This window comes from Podarcis filfolensis (genome assembly GCF_964270895.1).
Source record: "Podarcis filfolensis genome assembly, chromosome: 13".
NCBI classification, from domain to species: Eukaryota; Metazoa; Chordata; class Lepidosauria; order Squamata; family Lacertidae; genus Podarcis; species Podarcis filfolensis.
In genome coordinates this window covers 1098959-1125577 of record NC_139615.1, presented here as the reverse complement: position 1 = coordinate 1125577, position 26619 = coordinate 1098959, and the positions used below count along the sequence as shown (strand labels likewise).

General features: G+C 51.6%; 3 protein-coding genes across 3 annotated transcripts in view; 1 reads left to right on the top strand and 2 right to left on the bottom strand.

Annotated features, from left to right (window-relative positions):
* PLD2 (phospholipase D2) overlaps positions 1 to 13550 on the bottom strand; it is a 37473-nt gene extending 23923 nt beyond the window's left edge. The window contains exons 1-4 of the mRNA XM_083580849.1: positions 13308 to 13550; positions 7180 to 7291; positions 6951 to 7078; positions 1254 to 1396 (exon numbers count right to left, since the gene is read on the bottom strand). Coding sequence (XP_083436975.1) covers positions 1254 to 1396; positions 6951 to 7078; positions 7180 to 7291; positions 13308 to 13535 — 611 coding nt within the window. The 5' untranslated portion in view covers positions 13536 to 13550. The remainder of the gene's footprint in view (positions 1 to 1253; positions 1397 to 6950; positions 7079 to 7179; positions 7292 to 13307) is intronic.
* Positions 13551 to 14038: 488 nt separating this feature from the next.
* Positions 14039 to 15487, top strand: LOC310747008 (uncharacterized protein). The gene is made up of 3 exons (XM_083581300.1): positions 14039 to 14175; positions 14514 to 14609; positions 14885 to 15487. Exons 2-3 carry the CDS (start codon positions 14525 to 14527, stop codon positions 15055 to 15057), a joined length of 258 nt encoding a protein of 85 aa, XP_083437426.1. The 5' UTR covers positions 14039 to 14175; positions 14514 to 14524; the 3' UTR covers positions 15058 to 15487.
* A 1781-nt stretch (positions 15488 to 17268) lies between these two features.
* On the bottom strand, positions 17269 to 23502 carry PSMB6 (proteasome 20S subunit beta 6). The gene is made up of 6 exons (XM_083581205.1): positions 23355 to 23502; positions 21001 to 21068; positions 19773 to 19904; positions 18513 to 18642; positions 18190 to 18334; positions 17269 to 17515 (listed from the first exon to the last, which is right to left on the bottom strand). The coding sequence occupies exons 1-6, from the start codon at positions 23436 to 23438 to the stop codon at positions 17388 to 17390; spliced, it is 687 nt and encodes a 228-aa protein (XP_083437331.1). The 5' UTR covers positions 23439 to 23502; the 3' UTR covers positions 17269 to 17387.
* Between the last annotated feature and the right edge of the window lie 3117 nt (positions 23503 to 26619).

Sequence of the window (26619 nt, the reverse complement as noted above, 5' to 3'; positions counted from 1 at the left end):
GGAAAGCCCCTCTGGGAAGGGGGAATTTTGCTTACCGTAGAATAATAATAATAATTAATAATAATGATTTATTATTTATACCCTGCCCAACTGGCTGGGTTTCCCCAGCCACTCTGGGCGGCTTCCAACAGAATATTAAAAACAATACAGCATCAGACATTAAAAAACTTCCCTAAACAGTTGTCTTTTAAAAGTAAATAATAATAATAATAGTATTATTATTAATAATAATAATGAGGTCCAGTTCTTTTTGAAAGCCATCCTGTTTGAGGGCCAACTCTGGCTCCTGCACTATTCCTTCCTTCCTTCCTTCCTTCCTTCCTTCCTTCCTTCCTTCCTTCCTTCCTGTTATGTTTGCACTTTGGTTTGCTAATTAATAGCAATAAAAAATATTTATGCGTGCAATTAAACAACCACAACTGTGGAATCCACCGCAGGTTAAAACCGTTTTGACACACCCATCACCCGAGGCAAATCCTGATCTCGAGTCTCTCACATCCTTCTCCTGCGACGGAATATCCCTGCTGAAAAAACACCCGTGGCAGTTTTGGCCCCACCTGGTTACTCAGCTTGGGCTACTGGGAAAGATCACTTGGCTACCAAGTCCAGCCACAGTGGGCTTGGACACACAAAGAGAGATAGCAGATCCACTAAGAGAGGGACAAAGCCTGTTACCAACTGCGATTCCTGGACAGGGAAAGCTTGGTTCCTAAAAACCAAGAATTGTAGAGTTAAGGGACCCAAGGGTCATCTAGTCCAACCCCCTGAAATGCGTCAGTGACTTCAAGGCTGCACCACTGCAATGCACTCTCTGTGGGGCTTCCCTCGCTCTTGCTGACCCCACCGGTCAGAATTGGCACTATATAAATTCAATAAATAAATATACAGGCACCACACAAGACCCGTTCCGCCTTTCTAAGAACTTGTGTTTTAGCGCCTGACCTTTGGAACTCCCTGCCACTTGAGACCCAGCCCTGTTCTGTTTTCCCCGCGCCTGCTACAAACATCCCTTGTTGACACAACGCCTGCCCAGACACGCAGGCTGCCAGGGTACATTTTAATCTGCTTTTTCCTTTATTGCTGATTTTATCTTTTGAATGCTGCTGTTACTGATAACATTATCGTTTTGTAAACTGTTCTGATGGTTTGGGGCAGGGAAACAACGAGTGAGCGAGCGAGCGCAGTGTGTGATTTATGGAATAAGTAGATAAATAAAATTAAAAACCCCTCGACTGTGCAGGTTCTCTCCTCACCGTGTCAGAGGCAGGAAACTCATCAGGATCCGGTGCCTCATGAGATCCCTGTGTAATTCCTGGAAGTGCTTGAATTTCTTCTTCATCGTCCAGGTGAACTCGCCGTGCGTCAGGCGCAAGGAGTACACGGTGTTTGGCCGCACCTGCCCAGGTGAGAGAGGCCAGTAGAAAAAAGGCACTCACTGAGAAATTGCACAAAATAAATGAAATACCATGAAAATCCCTGAAACGAGAAGGAATCGACTAGAAATATTATCTTGTGTAAATCAACTAAATCAGAAAAATCAAAAAGCTTAAGGAAAAGAATTAGAAAAACCAAAAATAGAACAAAGCCTTAATGGGATGCCGGCTACAAACCTCGTTTATTGAACTATTCAGTTTCCTCAGAAGGAAATAGAAAAATCATAAACTTTAAATGACCCAAATTCAAACAAGAGTAGAACCCTAAAAATTCTGACGTATTATGATCGACCGAGGTAAAGCAAAGTTTAAAAACTTCCTATTTAGGTTTTCCAACCTTTTCTTTGTAAAATCAGTATTAGAAACTGTACTTTTGAGTCCTCAGTCCTTTATTACTGCGCTTTGCTTTGTGCAATTTTTTAGGAGAAGCCGGCAGCTGAAATCACCTCAATGAGCCCTTTGCGGGGGCCAGACAAACTCTTCTCCTCACCCTCCAACCCTGCATTGAAGGGGGTTGGACTAGATGGCCGCTGGAGGGCCCATTCCAGCTCTGCACTTCTATGATTCCACCGGGAATTGGGGCAATTGTGATATGAAAGTCCCCCTTTGCAGGGTGGCTGTGCATCTGATATCAGGTGAGAAGCTGTCTTGGAAAAGGAACAGATCATAAAATTACGGTGGTCATAACATTATGGTGGAAGATTGGAAAAGGTTAAAGAAAATTGATTTAAAATTTACAGATTGTTCTTTGCTGAAATAAAATTATATGAAGATGATGTATAGATGGTATATGACTCCAGTGCAGTTAGGAAAAATGTATAAAACCAGTTCAAATATGTGTTGGAAGTGTAAGGAAAAGGAGGGGACATTCTCCCCTATGTGGTGGGAATGTAATGAAATTAAAAAGTTTTGGGAGATGATATACAATGAATTGAAGAAAATGTTCCATCTAACATTTGTTAAAAACCTGAAGCTTTCTTGTTAGGGATCGTAGGAAAAGACCAGCCAAGGAAGTTCAAAAATATCTTCATGTCTGCGATAACGGCGGCAAGAGTCTTAATAGCACAACGATGGAAGAACGAGGAAATGCCGACTAAAGAACTGTGGCAAGAGAAATTGATGGACTATGCAGAACTGGCAAAACTGACACATAAACTACGGGGCAAGGATAACTGCGATTTTAAAGATGAATGGGAACCTTTTACAAAGTATTTAAAGAAACAACAAAGTGAACTGGACTCCTTGGCAGGTTTTGACTAAACACTCACAAACTCTTTATTGACAATAATCAGTCAGATAAATTAAGGATCTAAACAGCTTTGTAACATGCAGAGAATAGCATTTGTAGAGAAACCAGAGGTTGGAACTGAGGGAAGTCGGGGGGGGAGGGGGTTATTTTATGGGGAGGAGGAAAAATGGGGGGGGGGAATCAAAGATGATATGTTTTAAGATAATATGCTTTGTTTAAATTCTTAATAATTTTTTTTTTTAAAGGAAAAGGAACAGACTGGAAGAAAATGTTTAAAATGACATTTGTGGGGGGAAAACACCATAAGCAACAAAGAAAGATGTTAAGTGACTAAGTTAATTTTATGAGAAAATTGGTTTTGGAAAACTGTTACAATGATATACACTGAAAATCAGCCAGGGGGATTTGAGGAAGACACTTAACGATGTTACTAAGATTGGATCAAGTACAGTTAAGATGTATGTTTGTTTAAAAATTTTGGAAAATCAATAAAAAAATTGAGAATAAAGAGAGAGATGGATGGCTGCTGTAAGGTTACGGAGGAATTGCGAAACGCCAGAGAGGATGCCTTGGCCAATGGGCTCAGGGCACCTTGAGAAAAGCGGATATTGAGCTGCAAGACTTCTTATGAAATCAGGGGATTATAGTCTTCAGGGACGCAGAAAAGGCCAAAGAATAAAAAGGAGAAGACAAAATGCAAAAGAAAACGGCAATTCTCTCTCACGAACCATCACCCAATGAAGCTGAACAGTGGGATATTCAGGACAGGCAAAAATAAAACCTTTCTCTCGGATAACCTGTGGAACTCCCTGCCACAGGAGGCCAACTTGGGGAGCTTGAGAAATGGATGGAGGAGGGAAGGGCTCTCCACAGACGGAGGCAGCGATGCTTCTGAATGCCAGGTTGCAGGAAACCACGGGAAGGGAGAGCGTTCCTCTCGCACTCGGGTCCCGGGATGGCCATCCGGCTGGACCCGTGAGAACAGCAGGCGGCTGGACTAGGGGGGTCCCCATTGGCCTCATGCAGCAGCCTGGCTCTCCTGGGGGCTTCGCCGGGGGCAAAAAACTGGCTAGCCCACCCCCCAACTATGGCACTTGGGACCCTTCCCATGCCTGCCCCCAATTCCGAGACATTCTGTGTTCGGAAACCAAAAACAGGTGGGGGTGGCTGGGTTGGACTAAATGACCTTTGGAGGGCCCCTCTGGCACCACGATTGTACGAAAAACCAAGCTTGAAGGCGTACGAGAATATCTTGCCAAGGAGGCGAACCTGCAAGGGGGACACAAGCCCCATAGCCGCTCTCCCCTCCTGCAACGGGTCAGATCCTCACGGAGCAGAAAGGGGGCTTCCGTCTCATCCGCCACCCACCCCTAAAAAGGTTCAGTTTCTCCTTCCTCTTCCCTTTGCAATCCCCTTTATTTCGTGGTGCATTCAGAGCCGGCCGGTTTGTTGTCTGCAAAACAAGTTGCCTCTGCTCAGTGTCACGAGGAGCCAGAAAAGGAGGAAGAGGAAGAGAAGGAAGAAGAGGAGGTTTTAAATTAAGTGTTTTAAATTTGTTGCTAGCTGCCCTGAGCCCGGTTTTCTGAACCCGGAAGGGTGGGGTATAAATAAATTTTATTATTATTATTATTGGCCTCCCTTGCCCTCCTCAAAGGGGACCCAGAGGCCTGGCGGAGGGCAGAGCCCGCTTGCAAAGGGCACCCGCGGAACTCCCTGCCACTTGAGGAGCCGGAGAGCGGCTTGAGCTCAGGAAGGGAGAAGCAACAGCAATCAATATCGGGGCTTAGGTAATTAAAACATACATGATATGAAACAGCTAAGGAAAAAGGAGGAAACAAACAAACATTCGGAAAGGGTGGGTGGGAAGTCCAGAAGAAACTATGTATACAGTATATAGTTTATATACTATATATATAAAAAACCATGTGTGTGTGTGTGTGTGTGTGTGTGTGACACATAAATAAAATTTATACTGCACCCTCCCCAGCCAAGACTGGGCTCACGGAGGCTGATACCAGGTATAAAAACATTTGATTAAAATACAACTTAAAAACAGGATTAAAATACAACATTAAAATGCAGCCTCATTTTGGTAGATACAATGACAAACGCAATAAAAATCACATTTTGAAAAATAATAATGGGAGAAGCAACGGCTGGTGGCAGCGGGAGCAGAAGGGGAGGCGTTGGGGGAAAGGTTTGGGTGCAGGATCAGGCTAGAGATCTGGGCAAAGCACCCCACAATGGCCCAGATCCACGGCAGGCAAAGGATTTTGAGACGGTAGGTTTTTGGGGGAGGGAATCTGCATGGCTGTTTCTGTTTGGCCGAGAGACAACCGATTTGCAAGCATCCGAAGAGCCTTGCAGGGTCCGGCCCCGTGGCCCCTCTTGGCCAGCACTCTCACAGGGGCCAGCCAAGGGCCCATGATGGGGAACCGGCAAGCAGACCTGGGGTTTCCAGAAACTGGCGCTGAGAAGCCTCTCTGCCTCCAGTGGGAGAGAGTTCCACAGTCTAACTGCGCACCGAAGAAGTCCTTTAATTTCTCCCTCTGCCCCAAATCCCTCCAACATTCAACAGAGTCTCTCGGTGTTAACTGATTAAGAAATCCGTGCAGCGCTTTCGGTTTTGTTGAGAAACAGCTTGTCAACAAAAGCCACACCTCATTTGCGTAACGGACGTGGAGGGGGAATCTATTTGCATACTATTTGCATACTGTTGCCAGACAAGAGGAGATGCCCACGGCTCAGCCTGGCATAGGCAAACTCTGCCCGCCAGATGTTTTGGGACTACAACTCCCATCATCCCTGACCGCTGGCCCTGTTAGCTAGGGATGATGGGAGTTGTAGTCCCAAAACAGCTGGAGGGCTGGAGTTTGCCTATGCCCGGCTCAGCCACACAACACCTGCTTTGGAAACATAGCATTGTACAGTTGGAAGGTACCCCCAGAGGTCATCCATACCAACCCCTGCGACAAAGGAATCTCAGCTAAAGCATCCATGACCGAGGATCACCCAAACTCTGCTTAAAAACCTCCAAGGAAGGGGAGTTTGCCACCACCGTTTACGCAGAGGGGAGTGTAATTTGAGGACCTGGGAGAGAGCCGGGTTCAGATCCCGCGACTTGACCACAAAGCTCTCACTGGAGTCACCTCTCAGCCTGGCCCACCTCACAGGGGGGTTGCTAGGATTCCTTGAGGACTAGGACCTTGGAGTGAGGTCCCACTGGGTGTGAGTTTGGGGGGCCAGTCCCTGCCTCTCAGCCTAAGCTAATTGGGAGTTAAAGAGCTCACGGATTCCTAAAAAGGATTGGGGGCTGGAGCAACAGTGTGGGGTAGTGGTTAGAGTGTCGGATGAGTTCCTGGGAGAGAACAGGGTTTGAATCCCTGCACTCAGCCATGAAGCCTCCTGGGTCCCTGCCGCTCAGCCTGGCCCACCTCGCAGGGGGGTTGCAGGCATTAAACGAGGAATGGGGAATTAAACTGGGTATAGACCACCATGAGCTCCTGGTAGAAAAATTTGGGATATCAATGCCATAAGCAAGCAAAGAGATAAAATAAAACCACCTGGCCAACTCCTGGCTCAGTGGCCAGGGAGCATTTCACAGAACCGTATAAATGTAGAGTTGGACCAGGGACCCCAAGGGGTCATCCATACCAACCCGCTGCAACGCAGGAATCCTGTTTGCGCTCAAATCCTGTTCACGGGTTTCCCACTGAGGCACCTGTGAGGACAGGGTGAGGGGCTAGCTGGGCACCCCACCCTTGGGCCTGATCCTGCTGCTGCTGCTCTCTCAGTGCTTGAGAAAGGTTGTGGGTTTTTTTGCTAACTGGGAATTTGCAAAGAGAGTTCCTTCCCTCCCTTCTCCCGTTCTCTTTGTCTCTTTGTAACCTGAGACTCTGAGGACAGCAAAGCCCAGCTCTGACTTGTCTGCTCAGGGCTGCAGGATCCTCCCCGGAGCAGAACCGGGAGGGGGAGGGGAGGCAGCGGCGCCCCCCCCTTCCCAAAAAGCAAAGGTTGCCCGGTTGGCAAAACCCGTACCTACTGTCCTGTTTTCCATTCCCAAGGGAAAAAATTAAAATAAAAGGTATATGCAACTCTGCAGCGGATGCGCTGAATGAGGAAGTCCAGCTTGCCTACGGAAAATAATATATCTCGTTTGACTCTGTGAATTTAATTGCTGTGATTCCCGCGTCGCTTGGGGTCGGGCTAGATGAGCCTTGGGTGCGCCTCGATTTCCGCCCCCACTTCTCCCTTGGGCGCCCCCTTACCTTGGAACCGCTGGCATATCTCTCTGCGCTCTCCACGCGCGCAGTGACGGGGACCCCCCTAAGAAAAAGGGGTCCCTGCGACCGGAGGGGCTTCCGCTCGTAGACGGCCAGGAAGGGGCTGAGGTCACCTGGGGAGGGAGGGAGGCAGGACCGGTTAGGGGACCCCCAACTCCTGCCCCTAATTAACCCAGAACCTACAAAAAAGTGGGGTGTCCCTGCGTCAACTGACCTGGCGCCTCGTCCCGGCGGAGACCATCTCTCTCGTCCTCCGCTTCCAGGTCCGAGTCGTCCAGGGTCTCCCCGCCGGGGTGGGGTCTCTCCAAGCTCAGCATGGGGCCGTCCTGCTGGGGTGCGGGAGGAGGAGCAAAGAGAACCCAGGAGTCCGAGCCCGCATGCCAGGGCCGGAGAGCTCCAAAAACTTCGGCACAGGAAATTCTTTCTCTCTCTCTTTCCCCGATTCCGCTGGAAATTTTTACGCGCAGGCAGCAGCCGGTCTCTCCAGGCAGCCAGTTCCTGCCCCACCCTGCCTGGTCCGCCTGACTCACGCTCCGGGAAAGGGGGGGCATCCCTCCCTCCCCCCCCCCCGCTGGTCCCAGGCGGGTCTGGATGCCGGACAGACGTGTTGGGCAGGAAGGGCAAGCTGGCCTCGCCCAGGGCGTCCGAGGATCCCCGCGGGGCGAGGCCAAAGGGGGTCTCCATCTCTTGGAATTAAGATCGTCGGAAGAAATATCAACAACCTCAGATATGCAGATGACACAACCTTGATGGCAGAAAGTGAGGAGGAATTAAAGAACCTTTTATTGAGGGTGAAAGAGGAGAGCGCAAAATATGGTTTGAAGCTCAACATCAAAAAAACAAAGATCATGGCCACTGGTCCCATCACCTTCTGGCAAATAGAAGGGGAAGAAATGGAGGCAGTGAGAGATTTTACTTTCTTGGCTCATGATCACTGCAGATGGTGACAGCAGTCACGAAATTAAAAGACGCCTGTTTCTTGGGAGAAAAGCAATGACAAACCTAGACAGCATCTCAAAAGGCAGAGACATCACCTTGCAACAAAGGTCTGTATAGTTAAAGCTATAGTTTCCCCAGTAGTGAAGTATGGAAGTGGGAGCTGGACCATAAAGAAGGCTGATCACCGAAGAATTGATGCTTTTGAATTATGGTGCTGGAGGAGACTCTTGAGAGAACCATGGACTGCAAGAAGATCAAACCTCTCCATTCTGAAGGAAATCAGCCCTGAGTGCTCACTGGAAGGACAGATCCTGAAGCTGAGACTCCAAGACTTTGGCCACCTCCTGAGAAGAGAAGACTCCCTGGAAAAGACCCTGATGTTGGGAAAGATGGAGGGCCCAAGGAGAAGGGGACGACGGAGGACGAGATGGTGGGACAGTGTTGTCGAAGCTGCCAGCATGAATCTGACCAAACTGCGGGAGGCAGTGGAAGACAGGAGGGCCTGGCGTGCTCTGGTCCAGGGGGTCACGAAGAGGCGGAGACGACTGAACGACTAAACAATAACAACATCTCTTGGGCCAGCCTCCTGCCCCCCCAGCGGCTAAATGTCCCCAAGGACCTAGCGAGCAAGGTAGACTGCCCCTGCGCCAGGAGGCTCGATTAAGGACGGCAGAAGGGTCCACATGTTCCAAGATTAAAGCCTTTTGGGATACCATATAGAATGAATTGAAAAAGACTGTGGAAGAAAGGGGTCAGGTTCACTGCATGTACTGTTTTAAAGGGAAATATTACGAAAATAATGTCTAATGTTAACCCCAGTCAAATTAGCAAATCTCTTCTGGAAATGCAAAGAAAAAGAAGGTACTTTTCATCATATGTGGTGGACCTGCCCCAAGGTGAAAGATTTCTGGGAGAAGATTTAGAATGAATTGAAAGAAATGTTGAAATATACATTTATTAAGAAACTAGAGGCCTTTCTTCTTGGAATAACAGGTTTGGAATTGCCCAAGAAATATGTTAAATTATTTTTGTATGCCACAACTGCAGCTAGAATTTTGCTAGCTAAGAATTGGAAAACACAAGAAGTCCCAACAGTGGAGGAATGGCAGATGAAGATGATGGACTTTTTGGAGCTAGCCGACCTGACCGGAAGAGTCCGCGACCAGAAGGAGGAGGAGTACCAGGAAGAATGGACGAAATTTAAAGACTATTTAGTTAAATATGTTAAATTAAATTAATTGGACTGCCTGCAAGTACCAGATAGGCTTAGGGTTTAAATGTGTAATGTGAGGAATTAATATGTTTAAAGTTGAAATGTAAAGAAAGAAAGATGTTAAGTGAGTAGGTCAATTTTTTAAGAACGTAGGTTTTGGAAAACCGTTAAAATGATATACAGTGAAATCCAACCAGAGGGATACAAGGAAGTCACTTAACAATGCTACGAAGTTTGGTTTAAATACAGTTGAGGTGTATGTCTGCTTGTTTGTTTTTATGTTTGTTTGCTTGTTTAAATTTTTTTGGGGGGAAACTAATGATTTTTTTTGAAGAAATAAAAAAGGAGGGCAGAAGGGACGGCCGCTGGAAGAGGCCAAAGGGGGTCCTCACCTTAGCCTGGCATCCTGGAATACCCCCAAGGGAAGCCCCCCAGGCAGAATCCGGGCGCAAGAGGAACGCTCTCGCCTCTGGCGTTCAGAAGCATTCCCTGCTTCCAACATAGCCCCCTTCCTGCTCCAGGAATTTGTCATCCAGGTGGGTGGCTGGGAGTTCCGCAGGTTAACGCTGTGCCAGGGACCCCGGAGTGCTGCTGCCTGCCTGTGCAGACATTATGGGGCGAAATGGGCCTGGTGCAACAAGGCGGCTCTCTCCGATGCAAGAGGACTCTGCAAATCGGTGGGTGGGATACTAGAGGAAGAGGCACCATATCTGCATAATATTTGGACAGCCTTTTCTCTGTGGGGCTGCCCTATGCCTGGACGAGGGGCACATGTGGGGCTGCCTGGGGGCAGTGGGGGGTGAGCTCCAGTGGTTTGCCAGCTCCTAGACAAGGTTCACCAAGTCATGTCCTGCTAACCTTCTGGCTAGACTACTGCAATGCACTGTGCATGGGGCTACCCTTGAAGATGGTCCCGTGAGAGTGCAAGGAAATTGAACACCAACATTTCAGGATTTGCATTGGCTGCCTAAGACAAGGCGCTGGTGTGAGTTCGTAAACCTCTATATGACAGAGGCAGAGCGGTGTAGTGGTTAGTGTCAGGCTAGGACCGGGGAGAGATGAGGGTTCAAATCCCCCCCCTCAGCAGCCATGAAGCTCCCTCCCTGGCTGTGAGTTTGGGGGCAAGTCCCTGTTGTAGGGGATCACCTGAGATGGGGGGCGGAGAAGGAAGGTGGGATAATGCAATTAAATGAATGAACGAAGGACTTGGAACCCAAATCTACAATCTCCCAATGATCAGCCCACTTGCCCCCCCCCCAATCCTCTTGGAGAAGGCCAAATAATATGCCCCAAATCCTTTCGCTGCAGTAAAGTGGTTTGCTTTAAGAGCAACCCGATGGTTTGGGTCTTTTGCAGGAAGATTTTGGGGCTTGGTTTTGCTGCCGTGCTAAACACCCACTGGCCAGGAATTCTATGGGGTGAAGGGCAACCGGGAGGGGCAGCCCCTCGGAGGGGGAAAGAGGAAGGCCAGGGGAGAGGGTCTCAACTCAGCATGGCGTCTGCTCTCACCCTCTCTATAAGGGTTGCAGAATTTTGCGTTGGGACCCCGCAGGGTCATCTAGTCCAACCCCCTTTAATGCATTGCACCCAGCTTGATCTTCTGCCCCACCTCCACCCCCAAATTGGGAGCTCAGCCGGGCAACCTCGGGAGCACGCAAGCCCAGCCGAATCGCCACTTGCCTGCACCCTGGGTTGGCACTGCGCCCTCCAAGCGACGCATCCCCACATCGGAAGGTTAAAAGAGGATTTCCTCCCTCTTGACCTGAACTGAAACTGGGAATCCCAGAATTACAACAGCCCCAGGCAGGGCTTCCTCTTTTGCAGGGGTCAGCAAACTTTTCAGCAGGGGGCCGGTCCACTGTCCCTCAGACCTTGTGGGGGCCGGACTATATTTTGGAAAAAAATAATGAACAAATTCCTATGGCCCACAAATAACCCAGAGATGCATTTTAAATAAAAGAGCACATTCTACTCATGTAAAAACATGCTGATTCCCGGACCGGATTGAGAAGCCGATTGGGCCAGATCTGGCCCCCGGGCCTTAGGTTGCCTATCCATGCTGTTTTGCCTCTGGGCCTTGCCTAGAGGATGTGGGTCTCTTCCAGGCCCAGAAAAGGGGGGGACTGGAGATTCCTGCATTTCAGGGAGGGTTGGACTAGATGACCGCTAGGGGTCCCCCTTCCAGCTCTACCATTCAAAGACTCTGTGGCCTCGGAAGGGGATGGGCTTTCTCTTTCGCTGGAGGTTTTTTAAAGAGAGTTTTGGTGGGATTCTTTTGCTGAGATCATCCAGTGATCTGTTGGTAGATCACTGGACGCTGTGGTAGATCACTGGCAGATCACTGCACCCCCCCCAAAGAAGCTCAACAAGTTTGGCTCCCCTAAAAAAAGCCCTGCACCCCAAAAAATGTGGCTTTCCCCCTCCCTAAAAAACTCAACAACTTTGACCTGAACCCCAAAAAAGGGGAGTTTTAACTCTGTGAGTGGATCACAGTCTCTTGGGAGTTGGCCACCCCTAGATGATCATCTAGGGGTCCCTGCCAGAGAGCGCAAAGCCACCTGCCTCTCAAGAAAAGAGAAAAATCTGACTTGAACCACTCAGGATCACAGGCCCCAAATGCAGGAAACCGAAAGGGATCTCCTAGCCTCCTTGGGGGATCCCCAAGCCCTGACTCTGCAAGTCCTGACTCTTCAACTTCATTAAGGTCCAACAGAACTGCTGAGAGCCAAAAGGAGCCCAGGACTTCCAAAACCTCAGCTGCTTCTGTCCTATTTGCAGGCGGGTTGGGCTAGATGACCGCTGGAGGGTCCCTTCTGACTCTACAGTTCCACGATTCCTGCAAGGACTCAGAGCTATGCTCTCGGTCTACTCGGAAGTAGGTAGAAAGGATTGATCCTTTCTACCTACTTCCAGCTCCAAGAGCAGCTCAGGTAGCTGCCCTGGGGCCCTGACTAGAGAGGCAGCATGGCGCAGTGGTTAGAGCTAGCCTCTGAGAGAGTCCAGGGTTCAAATCCCCACTCGGCGGCCATGATGTTCCCTGGAGGGGGGAGTTTGGGGGCCAGTCCCTGCCTCTTTCAGGGAAGTTTTTAATGTGTGACATCTTAGTGTATTTTTGGTCTGTGTAGAAGCCGCCCAGAGTGGCTGGGGAAACCCTGTCAGATGGGCAGGATACAAATAAATAATAATAATAATAATAATAATTATATAACCCACCACACAGGGTTGTGGTTCCGAGGATCAAACAAGGGGAGGGGGCAACATGGATGCTTCCTTGAGATATAAATGCAATAGATCCGGGGTCAGCAACCTTTTTCAGCAGGGGGCCGGTCCACTGTCCCTCAGACCTTGTGGGGGCCGGACTGTATTTTTGGTGGGGAAATGAATGAATTCCTCTGCCCCACAAATAACCCAGAGATGCATTTTAAATACAAAGCACACATTCTACTCCTGTAAAAACGCGCTGATTTGATTTAGAAGGTGATTGGGCCGCACCCGGCCCCCCCCCGGGCCTTAGGTTGCCGACCCCCCCAATAAATCAATAAATGAATAGCGCTTTCCGGAGCTAACAGAGACTCCAGCCCAGGAGTCCAGGGATGGATCAAAACTCAGGACCCCCCCTAAAAAAACCAGAAGCTTTGGCCCTCGGTCAGGGGGTCGACACGTGTCTCTGAGCGGCGTGGGGACGCCCCAAAGCCCTGCAAAGGGGGCGAAACCAAACCCGTCCCGTCCCTTCCTCCCCACCTCGCTGGAGCCCCCCCGGCACCTGTCCGCTCGCCCACATTCCTGGGGCGCAGAGAGAGAGAGAGAGGACGCCCCCACCTCGCTCCTCCCCAGAAAAAGAACCCAGGCGTCCGGGCCCCTGCCCCACCATGCACGGTGCTTCCCCCCCCCCAAACCCGGCCCCAGTTTCCGAGGAGGAGGAGAAGGAAGTACCGCCCCCCCCAGCTTGCCAAATTCCTCTCCGAGTAGCGGAGATTTTGAGTCATAAGGACGGGGGGGGGGGGCGAGAGAAAGGGGCGGGGCCTCGGGATTTTCCTGGGTGGGGAAGGGGGTCTTTCCGAAGCTGGAGCCCTTCTGATCTGCAAGGGGGGGGGGGATCCTGGGATTTTCCGTGGGGAGGGAGGGAGGCGCGCAGGACCGGGTGGAAATTTACAGATGGGGAGGGAGGCCAGTTGGGGGGGGGGTCTCACCTGCAGGGTCCGGAGGGGGCGAGCAGGGCGCCGTCGCTGCTGCTGCAGCTGCTGGGGAACCGGGGGGCGGGGAGGAAGGAGGGCCGGCTCCGCCCAGAGGGCCCCGAGCCATGTGCAGAGGGCCGCCGGCGCCGCCCCTGCCCTTCCGCCCAATCCCCAGCTGAGGCGAGGCAGGATCAGGCCCCCCCACTTCCCTCGCCAAAAAAAGGGGTGCTGGTGCCGAGGCATCTCTCGAGCATGCACAGAGCGCCTTCGCTTCCCGGAACCCGAGACGCGCTTTTCTGCTCTGGGGACCCCGCAGGGTCATCTAGCGCAACCCCGGCCAGCGGGGGTTCAAGGGGCCACTTTTGATTTGGGAATCCCTCCCACCCCCATCAAAAAAGGGGCCCCCGATTTGTTTTAGGCGCTTACCAAGGTCCCTTCCTGCTTGCGCACTCGCGCACACCCCCCACGCCTGTTTCCCCCGTTTGTGGCAGGACTGGAGAGTTGGAAGGGACCCCCCGAGGCCATCCAGCCCGACCCCGCGCAATGCAACGGGCGGCGGTCCACGTTTTGCCCAGATGGTGGATCCTCTGCCCCCCCGAAAAACACTGCTTAGAAGGGGGTGTCTCGCGCCTTGGGGGGGCTCCCAGGTGCGTGGGGGTGCTGGAGACGAGCAGGTACATTTGGGGTGCTCCCCCCCCGCAGGCTCCAGCTGGCCGGAGGGAGGGAGGGATCAGTTCGGGAGGCGGGCCGGGCGCTGTTTGCCAGAGGAGGCGGGAGGGGGGCGTCTCCCCTGGCCTGGCCCACCCAGGGCGTGGGGGGGGGGCGGGGAACTCCCCGTCTTGACACTCCGGGAGCCCCGGGAGACGGAGAGAGGCGCGGGCAGGTGAGCAGGGACCCGGGGCAGACCCCACCCCGGGGCCAAAGGGAAGGAAACGGGGGGGTGGTCTCTACTTTGGGGTGGGGGAGTGGGGAGAAAGAGGCCAGCAAGGGGGGGGGCAGAGCCCTGAAGGCAGAACCCCGCCCTATGCGAATGTGAAAGGGGTTTTGTAAATTTTGGGGGGGGGAGACAAGAGATCAGGCATGCTTTGAGGTTCTCTCTGTGCTCCCCAGGCAAAGCCCCCTACCTGATTCTCCTCTGTTTGCAGGGGGGTGACAATGGGGGGCAGGGAGAGACCCCCCATTCCACATGTTCCCCCCCTCACATCTCTATTTCTGCCTCAGGATCTGACAAGATGGGGTCAAAGTTTCCCAGCTGCTTCCCCCGGGGAAGGCGCTCCCGGCGCCACAGCAAGACGGAGCAGAAGGAGCCCCCCGCAGGTAAGGAGAGCCCCCAAGTCCCTTGCACTCTCCTTGGGTGACTTCTTCCTGCCCTAGATGCAGCCCACCCCCCAGGGCAGGGTTGTGGAGATCCCTTGCCCCCTTACCAGAGAGCTGACCCGGCCCCTCCATCTCAGGTTCCCTCCCTTGGGTGCCTTTTGGGAGAATCACCAAATTGTAGAGTTGGGACCCCAGGCGGTCATCCAGACCAACCCCCTGGAGAGCAGGGGTTGCAAACTCTGTTTGAGCCTCTCCTCTTCCTTCTCCACCTGCAGCAGCCGCTTCCTCCTCCTCCTCGGGCGCCCCCGAAGCCGCAGCGCCGCGGACACGCTCCACGCCGTCCACCAGCAGCGAGACGGACTCCCAGAGTGGAAGGGCTTACTTCAGCGGAAAGGCCAGGGTCTCCTTCCGCCACCAGTTGGACTCCGAGAGGGAAGTAACCAGCTGAGCTCCCCCAGAGGAACACACCTCGCCCCCCCCCAGCAGGTGCCCCTGGAGCAGGAAGACTGAGCTTGGGCCCCACAGGAGACTCCTGGCAATATAGGGTGGGGGGTCAGTTCAAGCCCCCCACTCCCCCCCCCAGCAAACTCGTTGACAGCGAGCGCAGCCTGCGTGTTGGAAGCTCCTGGGATGAGAAGAGGGGCTTGGCTGCTTCCCAGCCCCCACCCCCCAAAATGATCCGAGGTCAAATAAGCAAGGGGTCAGACCCAAGCAGAGCTGTGTGAAAAGCCAGGATTTGGGCAGCAACCCCAAACTGGAGCGGACTAGTTGTGGGGCCCAGGTGGGTGTAACCTGAAGCAGATAGGTTTGCAGGGCTTGGGTCCCGATCCCAGAGCCCCAGCAGCAGATATGGAGCAATAAAAGGTGTTACTCCCCCATCCTCGTTTCAGATGTGTGTTTTTTTGCGTCGGGGTTGGGCTGGATGACCTTTGGTGGACCCTTCCAAGACCCCAGCGCTTCTCAAACCAGGCCCAGCTCACAAGGGGCAGGTGGGTCTCCAAAGAGAAGGGACGGGGGCAGGCCCCAATCCTTTTTGCCACGTTGAGCTGCTGGGCAGGGGGCCCAGCCACTGTTGTGTGCTGCTTGCGTGTCAACGCCTCTCCTCCGGCGCTGGCGCTGGGCCCAATCCGCCCGCCTGGCCCAAGCAGAAGGCAGGCTGGAGCAGGAAAGAGGGAAGGGCCGAGTGCGAAACCAAACACCCCACCCACCAAAGCAGGCAGGCGGAGGAGAAGGAAACACGTCGGGCCGTTAAAAGTGAAAATTAAAGGACGGCAGGCTTCAAAATTGTGGTTCGAGGGTCCTTGTTTTCTGCACTGCGCCTCCTCCGCCCCCCCCAAAAAAGTGGAGTTTGGGAGAGGGCGGCCAGGGCAGGCCTGCGGCACCTTCTTCCTCCTCGGCTGGGCGTAACCCCTTATCTCACCAGGGTAATCACAGCCTGGGAACAATTGTGGCAGGATGGAGAAACCTCAATCGGGATTACAGGGAGGGAGGGAGGCAGCAATGCGGAGTCAGCCACCCTCGCAGGGGAAGGGGGCACCAGCGCCCCCTGCTGGCACCTGGGGGGCACAGGGAGAAGAGCAGGGCGCTGGGCTCTTAAGCGGTTCCTGCGCCAGGAGCCTCAAAGGGACAGAGAAAGGTCACCCCCTCCCTTTCCAGGAAGCCGTGAGACAGGGATCAGGCCCATCAAGTCCAACACCCTGTTCTCACAAAGCCGTCCTGTGGGAGGGAGTTCCGCAGATTAACTGTGTCACAAAACTACGAGTCCCGGAATGCCAAGCCAGGGCAGATCAAACCTGAGAGTCAAGTGTGGTGCGGTAGGTAGGGCTGGACGAGGTCCAGGGTTCATATCTGGCACCCCAGCCAGATGGACGGGGCATAAATAATAAAATTATTATTATTAATCCTCCCCAAGGGGACCCTGAAGTGCCTGGGTCACAAGGCCTCTCAGCCTAACCTACCTCGCAGGCTCGTCGTGGGGGTGGTTATATATTCCTTGCTACCCTGCCTTTCCCCCTGACAAGACTCGAGGCGGCTTGCAGAGGAAAAAGCTGAAAATACAGAAGATGTGTGAGTTATTGAAGGAGCAGAGAGAGAACCACGTATGCTACCTTGAAATGAAATACCGTGAAAATCCCTGGAACGAGAAGGAATCGACTAGAAATATTATCTTATGGAAATAAACTAAATAATAAAAATCAAAAAGCTTAAGGGAAAAAATTAGAAAAACCTAAAATTGAACAAGGCCTTAACGGGATGCCGGCTACAAACCTCGCATCACTGAACTATTCAGTTTCCTCAGAAGGAAATAGAAAAATCATAAATCTTAAATGACCAAAATTCAAAAAAAAGGGGGGTAAAACTCCCAAAAATTCTGAAGTATTGTAATCCTTCACCTAGGTCGAGCTATAAAACTTTTTGATTTTTATTATTTAGTTTATTTCTATAAGATAATACTTCTAGTCGATCACTTCTCATTTCAGGGATTTTCACGGCATTTCATTTGTTTTGTGCAATTTCTCACTTCCGTCTTTTTTCTACTGCGTTCGCTACCTTGAGCTCCTTGCAGGGAAAAAGGGGGGATAAAAACGCAACGGTAATTCTGACCCCCCCATTTCGTCCCAACAAAACCCGGGCGTTTGAGAGGAACCGTCAAAGGCGCTTTGTTTCCAACTCCCACATTTTAATGCAGCATCAAACCAATCTGACGGCAGAACAAAAATATGGACTCCCCGAACCCCTCCGCTTCCTGCCTGAGCCCCCCCCCCAACCCGCCGCTTTTCAGAGGGTGGAGAAGCGGGGCAGGTCGTTTCCCAGGATGACCTTGCGCTCCACGCCGTCCTTGGTGATGGCCGCCAGGCGGATGACCCCCCCGCTGGAGCCGTCCCGGTCCATGGCCAGGGCGAGGGCTGGAAGAGAGGAGAGTGAATGAGATGAAAAAAATGTCGAAATATACATTTATAAAGAAACCAGAAGCATTTTTACTGGGCATTGTTGGGAGTGATATAAACAGAAAGGAATGTAAGCTCTTTTTATACGCGATAACAGCAGCAGGAATATTACCGGCCCAAAAATGGAAGCAAGAAGAATTAACGACGATCGAAGAATGGAGGATGAAGTTAATGGACTATGCAGAACTAGATAAACTAACAGGAAGGATTCGAAACCGGCGGGACCGGAAATTCACAGAAGACTGGAGTAAATTTACAGGCTATTTGAAAAGTATTTGTGAAGATCAGACAACGTTTGTAGGTTTGCAAGAAGTTTTGTGAGGAGTATTATTGGAATTATTGCAAAAATGGATAAGGGGAAGGATGATTTGTTAAGAGATGTAAAGGCAATACAAAGTTAATAAATGCGTAAGAAGTGGTTAAAACGGTGGATCATCAGAGGTGCTGGTGGAAGTCTAAAAAGACTGTGTAAGTGCTAAGTTTTGTGGTACATTTTATAATTTATATGTTAAAATCAATAAAAATTATTTTTTAAAAAAAAAAGAAAAAAAGGGAGTGATGCAGGACACCCTCAGGAGGACTGGGAGACACCCCCCACCCCAATTTGAGGGGCCCCCGTTCTGCATCCTTACCGTTGGCCGTGAAGCTGAGACACTCCTCCTTGCTCATCCCCGGCTTGTAAGTGGCGTCAACGAAGCCGTAGATGTAGGAGCTGCCCGAGCCCCCGATGGAGAAGGGCTGGCGGACCATCATGCCCCCCATGGGGACAGAGTACACCTGGGAAGGGGGGTGGGAGACACAGTTATGAGCCAGTCCAGAGGATGCAGCCCCCGCCTCCCATCAGGGCTCAGAGAGTCAAGCATAGGCTACCCGTGCCGGGGATCCAGGCCTGGCCCTGTGGGTGGGTAGCTGCCTGGCCTGCTTGCTTGCTTGGGGGGCAGCCCCCCCATCTCACCTGTCCCCCTTTGCGCTTGTCCCAGCCGGCCACCAGGATCCCAGCCGTGAGGTCCTCTCGGTAGCGGTAGCACATCTCCTTGAAGAGGCTGGCGGCTGTGTGCACCAATGGGCGCTCGTCCAGTTCAATGCTGCGCAGTATTTTTTGGGTGGGGGGGGGAGAGAAGAGAAACGGGTCACGCACAGAGCAAGCAGGGCGGAGACTGGCAGCCACAGGGGGCCGCGGACATCCATGCAGGCCCCACACCACCAACTCTAGGGTGTAGAAAAGGCTTCTTCTGAGTTCTCCAGAAATCTTCCTCGTATTTACAGGACTGCCTCTCCTGGTCTGCCCCGCAGAGGACCTTAAGGTCCATGAATAATCATAGTTTAGAGGTCCCGGGCCCTAAGGAAGTCAGACTGTCCTCCACCAGGGCCAGGGCCTTCTCAGTGGTGGCTCCGACCTGGTGGAATGCTCTGTCCCAGGAGACCAGGGCCCTGCAGGATTTAACTTCCTTCCGCAGGGCCTGTAAGACAGAGCTATTCCGCCTGGCTTTCAACTTGAGCTTAGCCTGATCTTAGCCCTCCCACTCCCCTTTTTATGAAGATTCCCCGCTCTGGGATCCCACAGCTAATTCTCCCCTGGCCTCCTCACTGGCCCAAATAGGACTCATTTAGCCAGCTAGCCCTGGTTATCATCTAATGTTTATTGGATGGATTTCCCCCCTAAATTGATTTTTGAATTCTGAATTTATTGTTATTCACGTTTTATACTGTATTTTATGCTGTTTTTTTGTTGCATCAATTAAGTGTCTTAAATTTGTTGTTAGCCGCCCTTAGCCTGGTTTTTGAACCGGGAAGGGCAGGGTATAAATAAAAATTTATTATTATTCTCCTGCAGCCTTCGTGTGTAAGCACAGCCCTCCTGGCAATACCTGCGTTGCCAGGGGCTGGACTAGAGGGCCCTTGGGGGTCCCTTCCCGCTCTACGGTTCTATGATTCCCCAAAGTTAAATCGTTAGATCCATGTCTCTGGATTCTTCAAGCCCTGCCCCATGTGGACTCCTGACTTGGCAGAATCTCCAGCTAGGAAGAACATTCCCCAAGAACAGCAAGGGGATATGTTAACAGGCCTCTCCTTCTTCCAGAGCCGAGTTCTGTCACCAGGTGGAAAAGAGTGTGGTTCTGTGGAGCCCCAGCAGGCCTGCAGGCTCAGGGGGGACAAGAAATGCGCCGCCACCACCACCTACCTCCCCTGCCCCCAGCGCCCCCACCCTCCGTACCTGTGGAAGCCCAGCTGGTACGTAACGGCGTCCGCGATGGCCTGGGTGTCGGCAGCGGAGCCCGAACGGCAGCAGAAAATGTGGTCGTGGATCTGCGTCAGCTTGTCCGTGACGCGGTTGGCGATGTACGAACTGCAAGAGGGAGGCGGGGGGGGGGATCAGCATTGGGAGTTCACGGCCCACAAAGGATTTCAGGGCGGCTGCTTCCGAGGGGCCCAGAAGCTGCCTTATTACAGTGTCTCACGCCCCTCCTCATGACGCCCCTCACTCAGCCAGCGTCCCCCCTGACCTGGCTCTTAAGGGTCTCAAGCAAGGGGTCTCCCTCCCAGCCCTGCATGCAATCAAGGGGCTCTGATGCCCCCTCCCTCCAATTCAGAGCAAGATTCTGGTCCTCATGGCTCTGGAGAAAGGGCAGAAGTGAAAAGGGCTCAAGGAAGCAGCTTCACGTTAACCCAGACCTCACTGCCCGGCACCAATGGCTCACCGCATTGCTGATTTGTTTAAGAGCAATGAGTTGCTTTGTATTTTGCAGTGCTTACTATGTAACTAGGCTAAGGCTAAAAGGGATGCGGGTGGCACTGTGGGTTAAAGCACAGAGCCTAGGACTTGCCGATCAGAAGGTCGACAGTTCGAATCCCCGCAATGACAGGGTGAGCTCCCGTTGCTCGGTCCCTGCTCCTGCCAACCTAGCAGTTCGAAAGCCCGTCAAAGTGTAAGTAGATAAATAGGTACCGCTCTGGTGGGAAGGTAAACGGTGTTTCCATACACTGCTCTGGTTTGCCAGACCCGGAAGCTGTACGCCAGCTCCCTCGGCCAATAAAGCGAGATGAGTGCCGCAACCCCAGAGTCGGCCATGACTGGACCTAATGGTCAGGGGTCCCTTTACCTTTAGGCTATGGCTGCTTGCAGTAAAGCTTTGAAACTCTCTTTTTTTTATTTAAGCAATGGCTTTCCAGGGTTTCAGGCAAGGTGACATTCCCAGCCCTACCCATGAAACTAAGGCCTTCTGCATGCAGGACAGGTGCTCGACTGCTGAGCTACGGCCCTTCACAAAATAGCGCCAGCTTCCTGCTATTGCAATTCCTCTTATTATTCTTCCCGGGATGACATTCTGCTCCAAGCCACCTGAGAATAGAGGGGAATGCCTCCCAGGAAAAGCAATGTGGAGTTGGGTCTCTGAGAGGGAGCTGGGAGTCCCTTCACACAGACACCCCCTGTCCCCACTCACCCCGTGGTGGTCCTGGAGTCAGCACCGATGACGACCCCACCGTCAAACTCCACAGCCATGATGGTTGTCTGAGGAAGGGGAGGAAGAGGGTGAGGAACAAGCAAGGACCGTGGGGCCAAGCCCAGATCTCAAGGGCTTTCTGGAATCATAGATTTGCAGAGCTGCAAGGGCTCTAGAGGGTCATCCAGCCCAACCCCCTGCAATGCACGAAGGGAGGAGGAAATCCCACCAGCTGCAGCTTCTTCCATTGCTGCCGTCTGGGTTGGGAAAAGGAAGGGTGATGTCACGCATAGCTTTAAAAAAGGATTGGGTGAATTAATGGTGGAAAAGAGGGCTCTTTAGGTGGGAGGCCTCAATGCTTCTGAATTGTTGTGAATAACACAGTTATTGTGCTCAGATTCTGCTTGCTGCTTTTTTATGTGGCAGAGTGCAAAGCTCTGATTATTATTTTCACAGTGTGATTTATTTTATTTTGCTTTACAATGGCTTCGGGTATACACAAACCAATCAACACTATTCTCCCCCCCCCAATTGTGACAGTATTTAGTTGCAAATATGTTCGGCTGTTAAGCTGCTTCGGGCTGCTCTGGGCAAGGAAACGCGGCTAACAAATTCAACAGGTAAACGATGACAGCCACAGGGGCAGTGATGGAGCAGGGCCTCTGGAAGAGACCAGGGTTCGACTCCTGCACCCTGCCATGAATCTCGCTTGTGGGGGGTCTCCTGGGGCCAGTCGCTGCCTCTCTCTCAGCCCAACCCACACAGCAAAACTGTTGTGAGGATAAAATAGAAAATGGCGGCAGTGAGAACCATGTGCATATGCTGCTTTGAGGTCTTTGGAGAAAAAAATGGCAGGATATAAAACGCAGCGAAGGGGCCTTCCTTACATACCTTTAGGGCAGGCACCCCCAAACTTGGTCCTCCAGATGCTTTGAGACTACAACTCCCATCATCCCTAGCTAACAGGACCAGCGGTCATGGATGATGGGAATTGTAGTCCCAAAACAATTGGAGGGCCAAGTTTGGGGGTGCCTGTTTTAGGGGGCGAAAACATTCCTCTTCCACCAGGCCTTGGGCTGACTACCATCCTATGTATTTTTAAATGTGCTTTTTGGGGGGAGCATTGTTTTGTTTTGTTCTTATTTTTATTATGTATTTTACATTCTCATCTTGTACACTCACGCAGCATACAAATTTAATAAATAACAATAGGACAGTAATAATAAATAACTGGTAAGTTGTCCTCTGCGTGTCTACCAGGGAGCAAGCCTGCCTGTGCGGGGTGGAGAGAGAGGGTTGCCACCTTTGTTCTGGCAAAATACAGTGTGTGCGCGTGTGTGTGTGTGTGTGCTTTTTATTCTTAATCTAGTTCTGAAGGGACTTCAAAGCAATCCATTACAATCTACTGCAGCCTCTGGGATATGTCTCCCTCCATCACACATGCAGGCACAAGAATTTGTGAATCTGTCTGTGCTTGGCTACGCAGAGCTCAAACACATGACCATCGAGAGGGAGATTAGAGACCGGGAAATGCGGGACGAAGCTGCTCCAAGGCAGCATGACGAAGCCTTTTAATAATAATAATAATAATAATACAGTGGTACCTCAGGTTAAGTACTTAATTCGTTCCGGAGGTCCGTTCTTAACCTGAAACTGTTCTTAACCTGAAGCACCACTTTAGCTAATGGGGCCTCCTGCCACTGTGCCGCCACCGCACGATTTCTGTTCTTATCCTGAAGCAAAGTTCTCAACCCGAGGTAATATTTCTGGGTTAGCGGAGTCTGAAACCTGAAGCGTATGTAACCCGAGGTACCACTGTAATAAATTTTACTTATACCCCGTCCTCCCCGGGCTCAGGGCAGCTAACACCAGTAAAATTACAGTAAAAACATGATGGGGGGGGGGAATAATTTAAAGTACAGGTTAAAATGCAATTTATTTTAGCCTCATTTTAAAAGTAGCCCACAGATCAAAACCGTAAGGGGAGGGAAACATCAGGGTCAGACCGAGTCCAAACCAAAGGCCTCTTCTGCATCGAAAGGGGGGGGGCCTATCCTGCGTTACACAGGGCAGGGGGCCACCCTGGTGGGGGGGGGACACACACACACGAGGATCTGACTCCCAGGCCAGCCAGGCGACACAGAGGGGGGGCAGCCTCTTCGGGGAAGGGCCCTGAGCCCCTGAGCCCCTCCTTCTGCCCCCCCCCACGAGAAAGGGAGGTAGGACCTCTTTTGCCCCCCCCCCCCGCCCCCAGGCCTGGGCCTCCCTGGCGGGGTTGTTGTGGGGCGGGGGGGGGCGGAGGCGGCGAGGGGAGCCCCCCTGTCCCCCCCAGTTCCCCCCCCTCCCTGACTCACCCCGGTGGTGACGGCCTGCTGGGTCCAGTCCGGACACCGCGCCTCCATCCCGACGCTCGGCCTCAGCATCGCCGGCGCCGCCATCTTGGATCTGAGCGACGGCACTGTCGCGAAACTGCCCCGCCATGCCGCGCGGCGCGCTTTGCGGCGCAGGAGGGAGAGCCAAGCCCCTAGAGCTGCGAGCGCGAGAAAGAGGGGCGGCATCTGCGGCCAGTTTCCGGGTCCCGGAGGATGGGGAGTTGTCACGCCGCAGAGCTATAAATACAGAAGGAACGCCTGCGCCGATTTTCCGGGTTTTATTTCTTCTCTCGCTTTATTTTAATTTTTACAAAAAGTTTCTAAAGAACATCACATTTTCTTATCTTATACAGTATTTTGGGCTTCCATCAACCACATCTGAAGATCACATAACACCGGTCTTGAAAGACCTACATTGGCTCCCAGGACGTTTCCGAGCACAATTCAAAGTTTTGGTGCCGACCTTGAAAGCCCTAAATGGCCTCAAAGGCCCAGTATCCCTGAAGGAGCGTCTCCACCCCCATTGTCCAGCCCGGACACTGAGGTCCAGCGTCGAGGGCCTTCTGGCGGTTCCTTCATTGCGAGAAGTGAGGTGACAGGGAACCAGGCAGAGGGCCTTCTCGGTGGTGGCACCCGCCCTGTGGAACGCCCTCCCACCAGATGTCAAAGAGAAAAATAACTACCTGACATTCAGAAGACATCTTAAGGCAGCCCTGTTCAGGGAAGCTTTTAATGTGTGACATTTTAGTGTATTTTTGGTCTCTGTGGAAGCCGCCCAGAGTGGCTGGGGAAACCCAGCCAGATGGGCGGGGTACAAATAATAAATTATTATTATTATTATTATTATTATTATTATTATTATTTAATCTTTAACACTTAATCTGCATTTCATTAATTTCACTATTGCTTTTAACAGTCCTTCACTAATAATTCCCCTTATTCTTTTCTCTGCCATATTTCGCATAGTCCTCAGGAACTAAGTATTTGTCATTACAAAAGGCTGGCCAGGCTCCCCAGGGTATCCAATCAAGTGAGCATTAACAGGTAACCTGCCAGACAGGAGATAAACAACGCATTCAGATTTCTGCTGTAGAACACCTTTTCTGTGATGTAGGTATGATGTTTCTGGGGGTGGTCTTGGACTCCAGGGCAGGGAATTTAAAATGTCTATATAAGGGTGGGCACACCTTGGTTCGGGGTCCTCCTCCATCCTCCTGCATGTGAGGGGAGCACCCTGTTGCAACAGTTCAGTAAAGATCAGACTAGCTGCTTTGCTTTTCAATATTCTCTGCTTGGCCTCTGTTCTTTTCTCCTCCCGATGGAGAACCTGCAAAGGACTCTCTAAGGGCTCTTGTGTCCCCCATAAGGGAAGAAGGGCAGATTTTCGTTTATTACACTGCTTAGCTCTGCAAATGTGCCAGCAGTTTTATTCCTCTGTTGGGGGTGGAGGTGCAGGACCATTAAGCCTTTGATTTTAAACCCTGCTTTAAAATGGAGGGGTGGGATTCATCCTTGCACCCCTGTCCCTTGCCCTTTTCGCCAGGGGCTGCAGACCCTCCAACATCCTGGAGACCAAAATCCCCTGAGTTTTTGTGTGAAGGGGGGGGGGGAGATGCTCGTTTTTCCGGCACTCTGAAGCAACCCACCAAACTCCCGCCAGAGCACTAGACTGAAAAAGGAGTGTTTCGGTCCAGCGTTCTGGCATAAGCCAGAGTGCCAGACCAAGAACGCGGGACGTTCTGGCATCGCTTCAGAAGCCGGGTTTGGCTTCTCTAATTCCAGAATGTCCCACTTAAAACGGGGCAGTTGAGCGGTAGTCAGAATCTCCTTTCTTGCAATTTGAAGCCGTGTGAGTCCTGCTCTCCACAGCAGGGGGAAACAAGCCTGTTCCTGTAGTGATCAGGTGGGATTACTTAGAGCAGGGGTCTGCAACCCGCGGCTCCGGAGCCGCATGTGGCTCTTTTACACCTTTGCCATGGCTCCGGGGCGGATACTAGCGAGGGGAGAAGGCGCATTGTGCACCCCGACACTCCCCACTGTGGCGGGCGCTGTACTGGCTGTGACGTCGCATGGGGGCGGTGCGTGCGTTAGTCACGCACCGTCCCGACATCACCTTCCCGCTACATTGTAAGGGGCATGTACGCTGGTCACTGCATTGAAAGGGGGCATGTACGCCGGTCACTGTTTTGAAGGGGAGTGAAGAACACACACACACAAAGAAAGGTAACTTGCTAATTTAACGTTTATTTCTATGAGGAGGAGTAATTCTGAGGGGTCAAACAAAGAAATAATAAGAAAGTGACAAAAAAGTTATTTTTATAATGACGAGTTTTGCGGCTCCCAGTTTTTTTTTCTTCGGAAACGGGTCCAAGTGGCTCTTTTTGTCTTAAAGGTTGCAGATCCCTGACTTAGAGGAATTATGAAAATATGGAGCAAGCCATTTGTGTCAGCATCGAAAGCATTGTGTTGACTGGGTTTGATTCATTGACCATAATTTCTGATCAAATCCCACCATCCTCTGCACCTCTGCCATTTGCTATTTGTCTGCCTGACAGGCACGTATCAGCATTCTGAAACACAGGCCAGTTGTCCACCAGGCATCCCGGACCATAAGGATAGTAGGTAGCTTCTCTGATGTACCTTTTCTTGGTTTTGTTAATCTTAGGGCCAGGAAATAGGTATCTTTATCACCTCCTATGTGAAGCTATGGTTTTCCCAGTAGTGATGTATGGAAGTGAGAGCTGGACCATAAAGAAGGCTGATCGCCAAAGAATGGATGCTTTTGAATTATGGTGCTGGAGGAGACTCTTGAGAGTCCCATGGACTGCAAGAAGATCCAACCTCTCCATTCTGAAGGAAATCAGCCCTGAGTGCTCACTGGAAGGACAGATCCTGAAGCTGAGGCTCCTGTACTTTGGCCACCTGATGAGAAGAGAAGACTCCCTGGAAAAGACCTGATGTTGGGAAAGATGGAGGGCACAAGGAGAAGGGGACGACAGAGGACGAGATGGTTGGATAGTGTCTTTGAAGCTACAAACATGAGTCTGACCAAACTGCGGGAGGCAGTGGAAGACAGAAGTGCCTGGCGTGCTCTGGTCCAGGGGGTCATGAAGAGTCGGACACGCCTAAACAACTAAACAACAACAATGTGAAACTATCTTTCCTTGTCACCCTTCCTCTCATGTTTACTGCTTGTTTATGACCTCCAGGTTTGCTGAATGCATTCCTCCTTTTAGTCCTGTTTTAT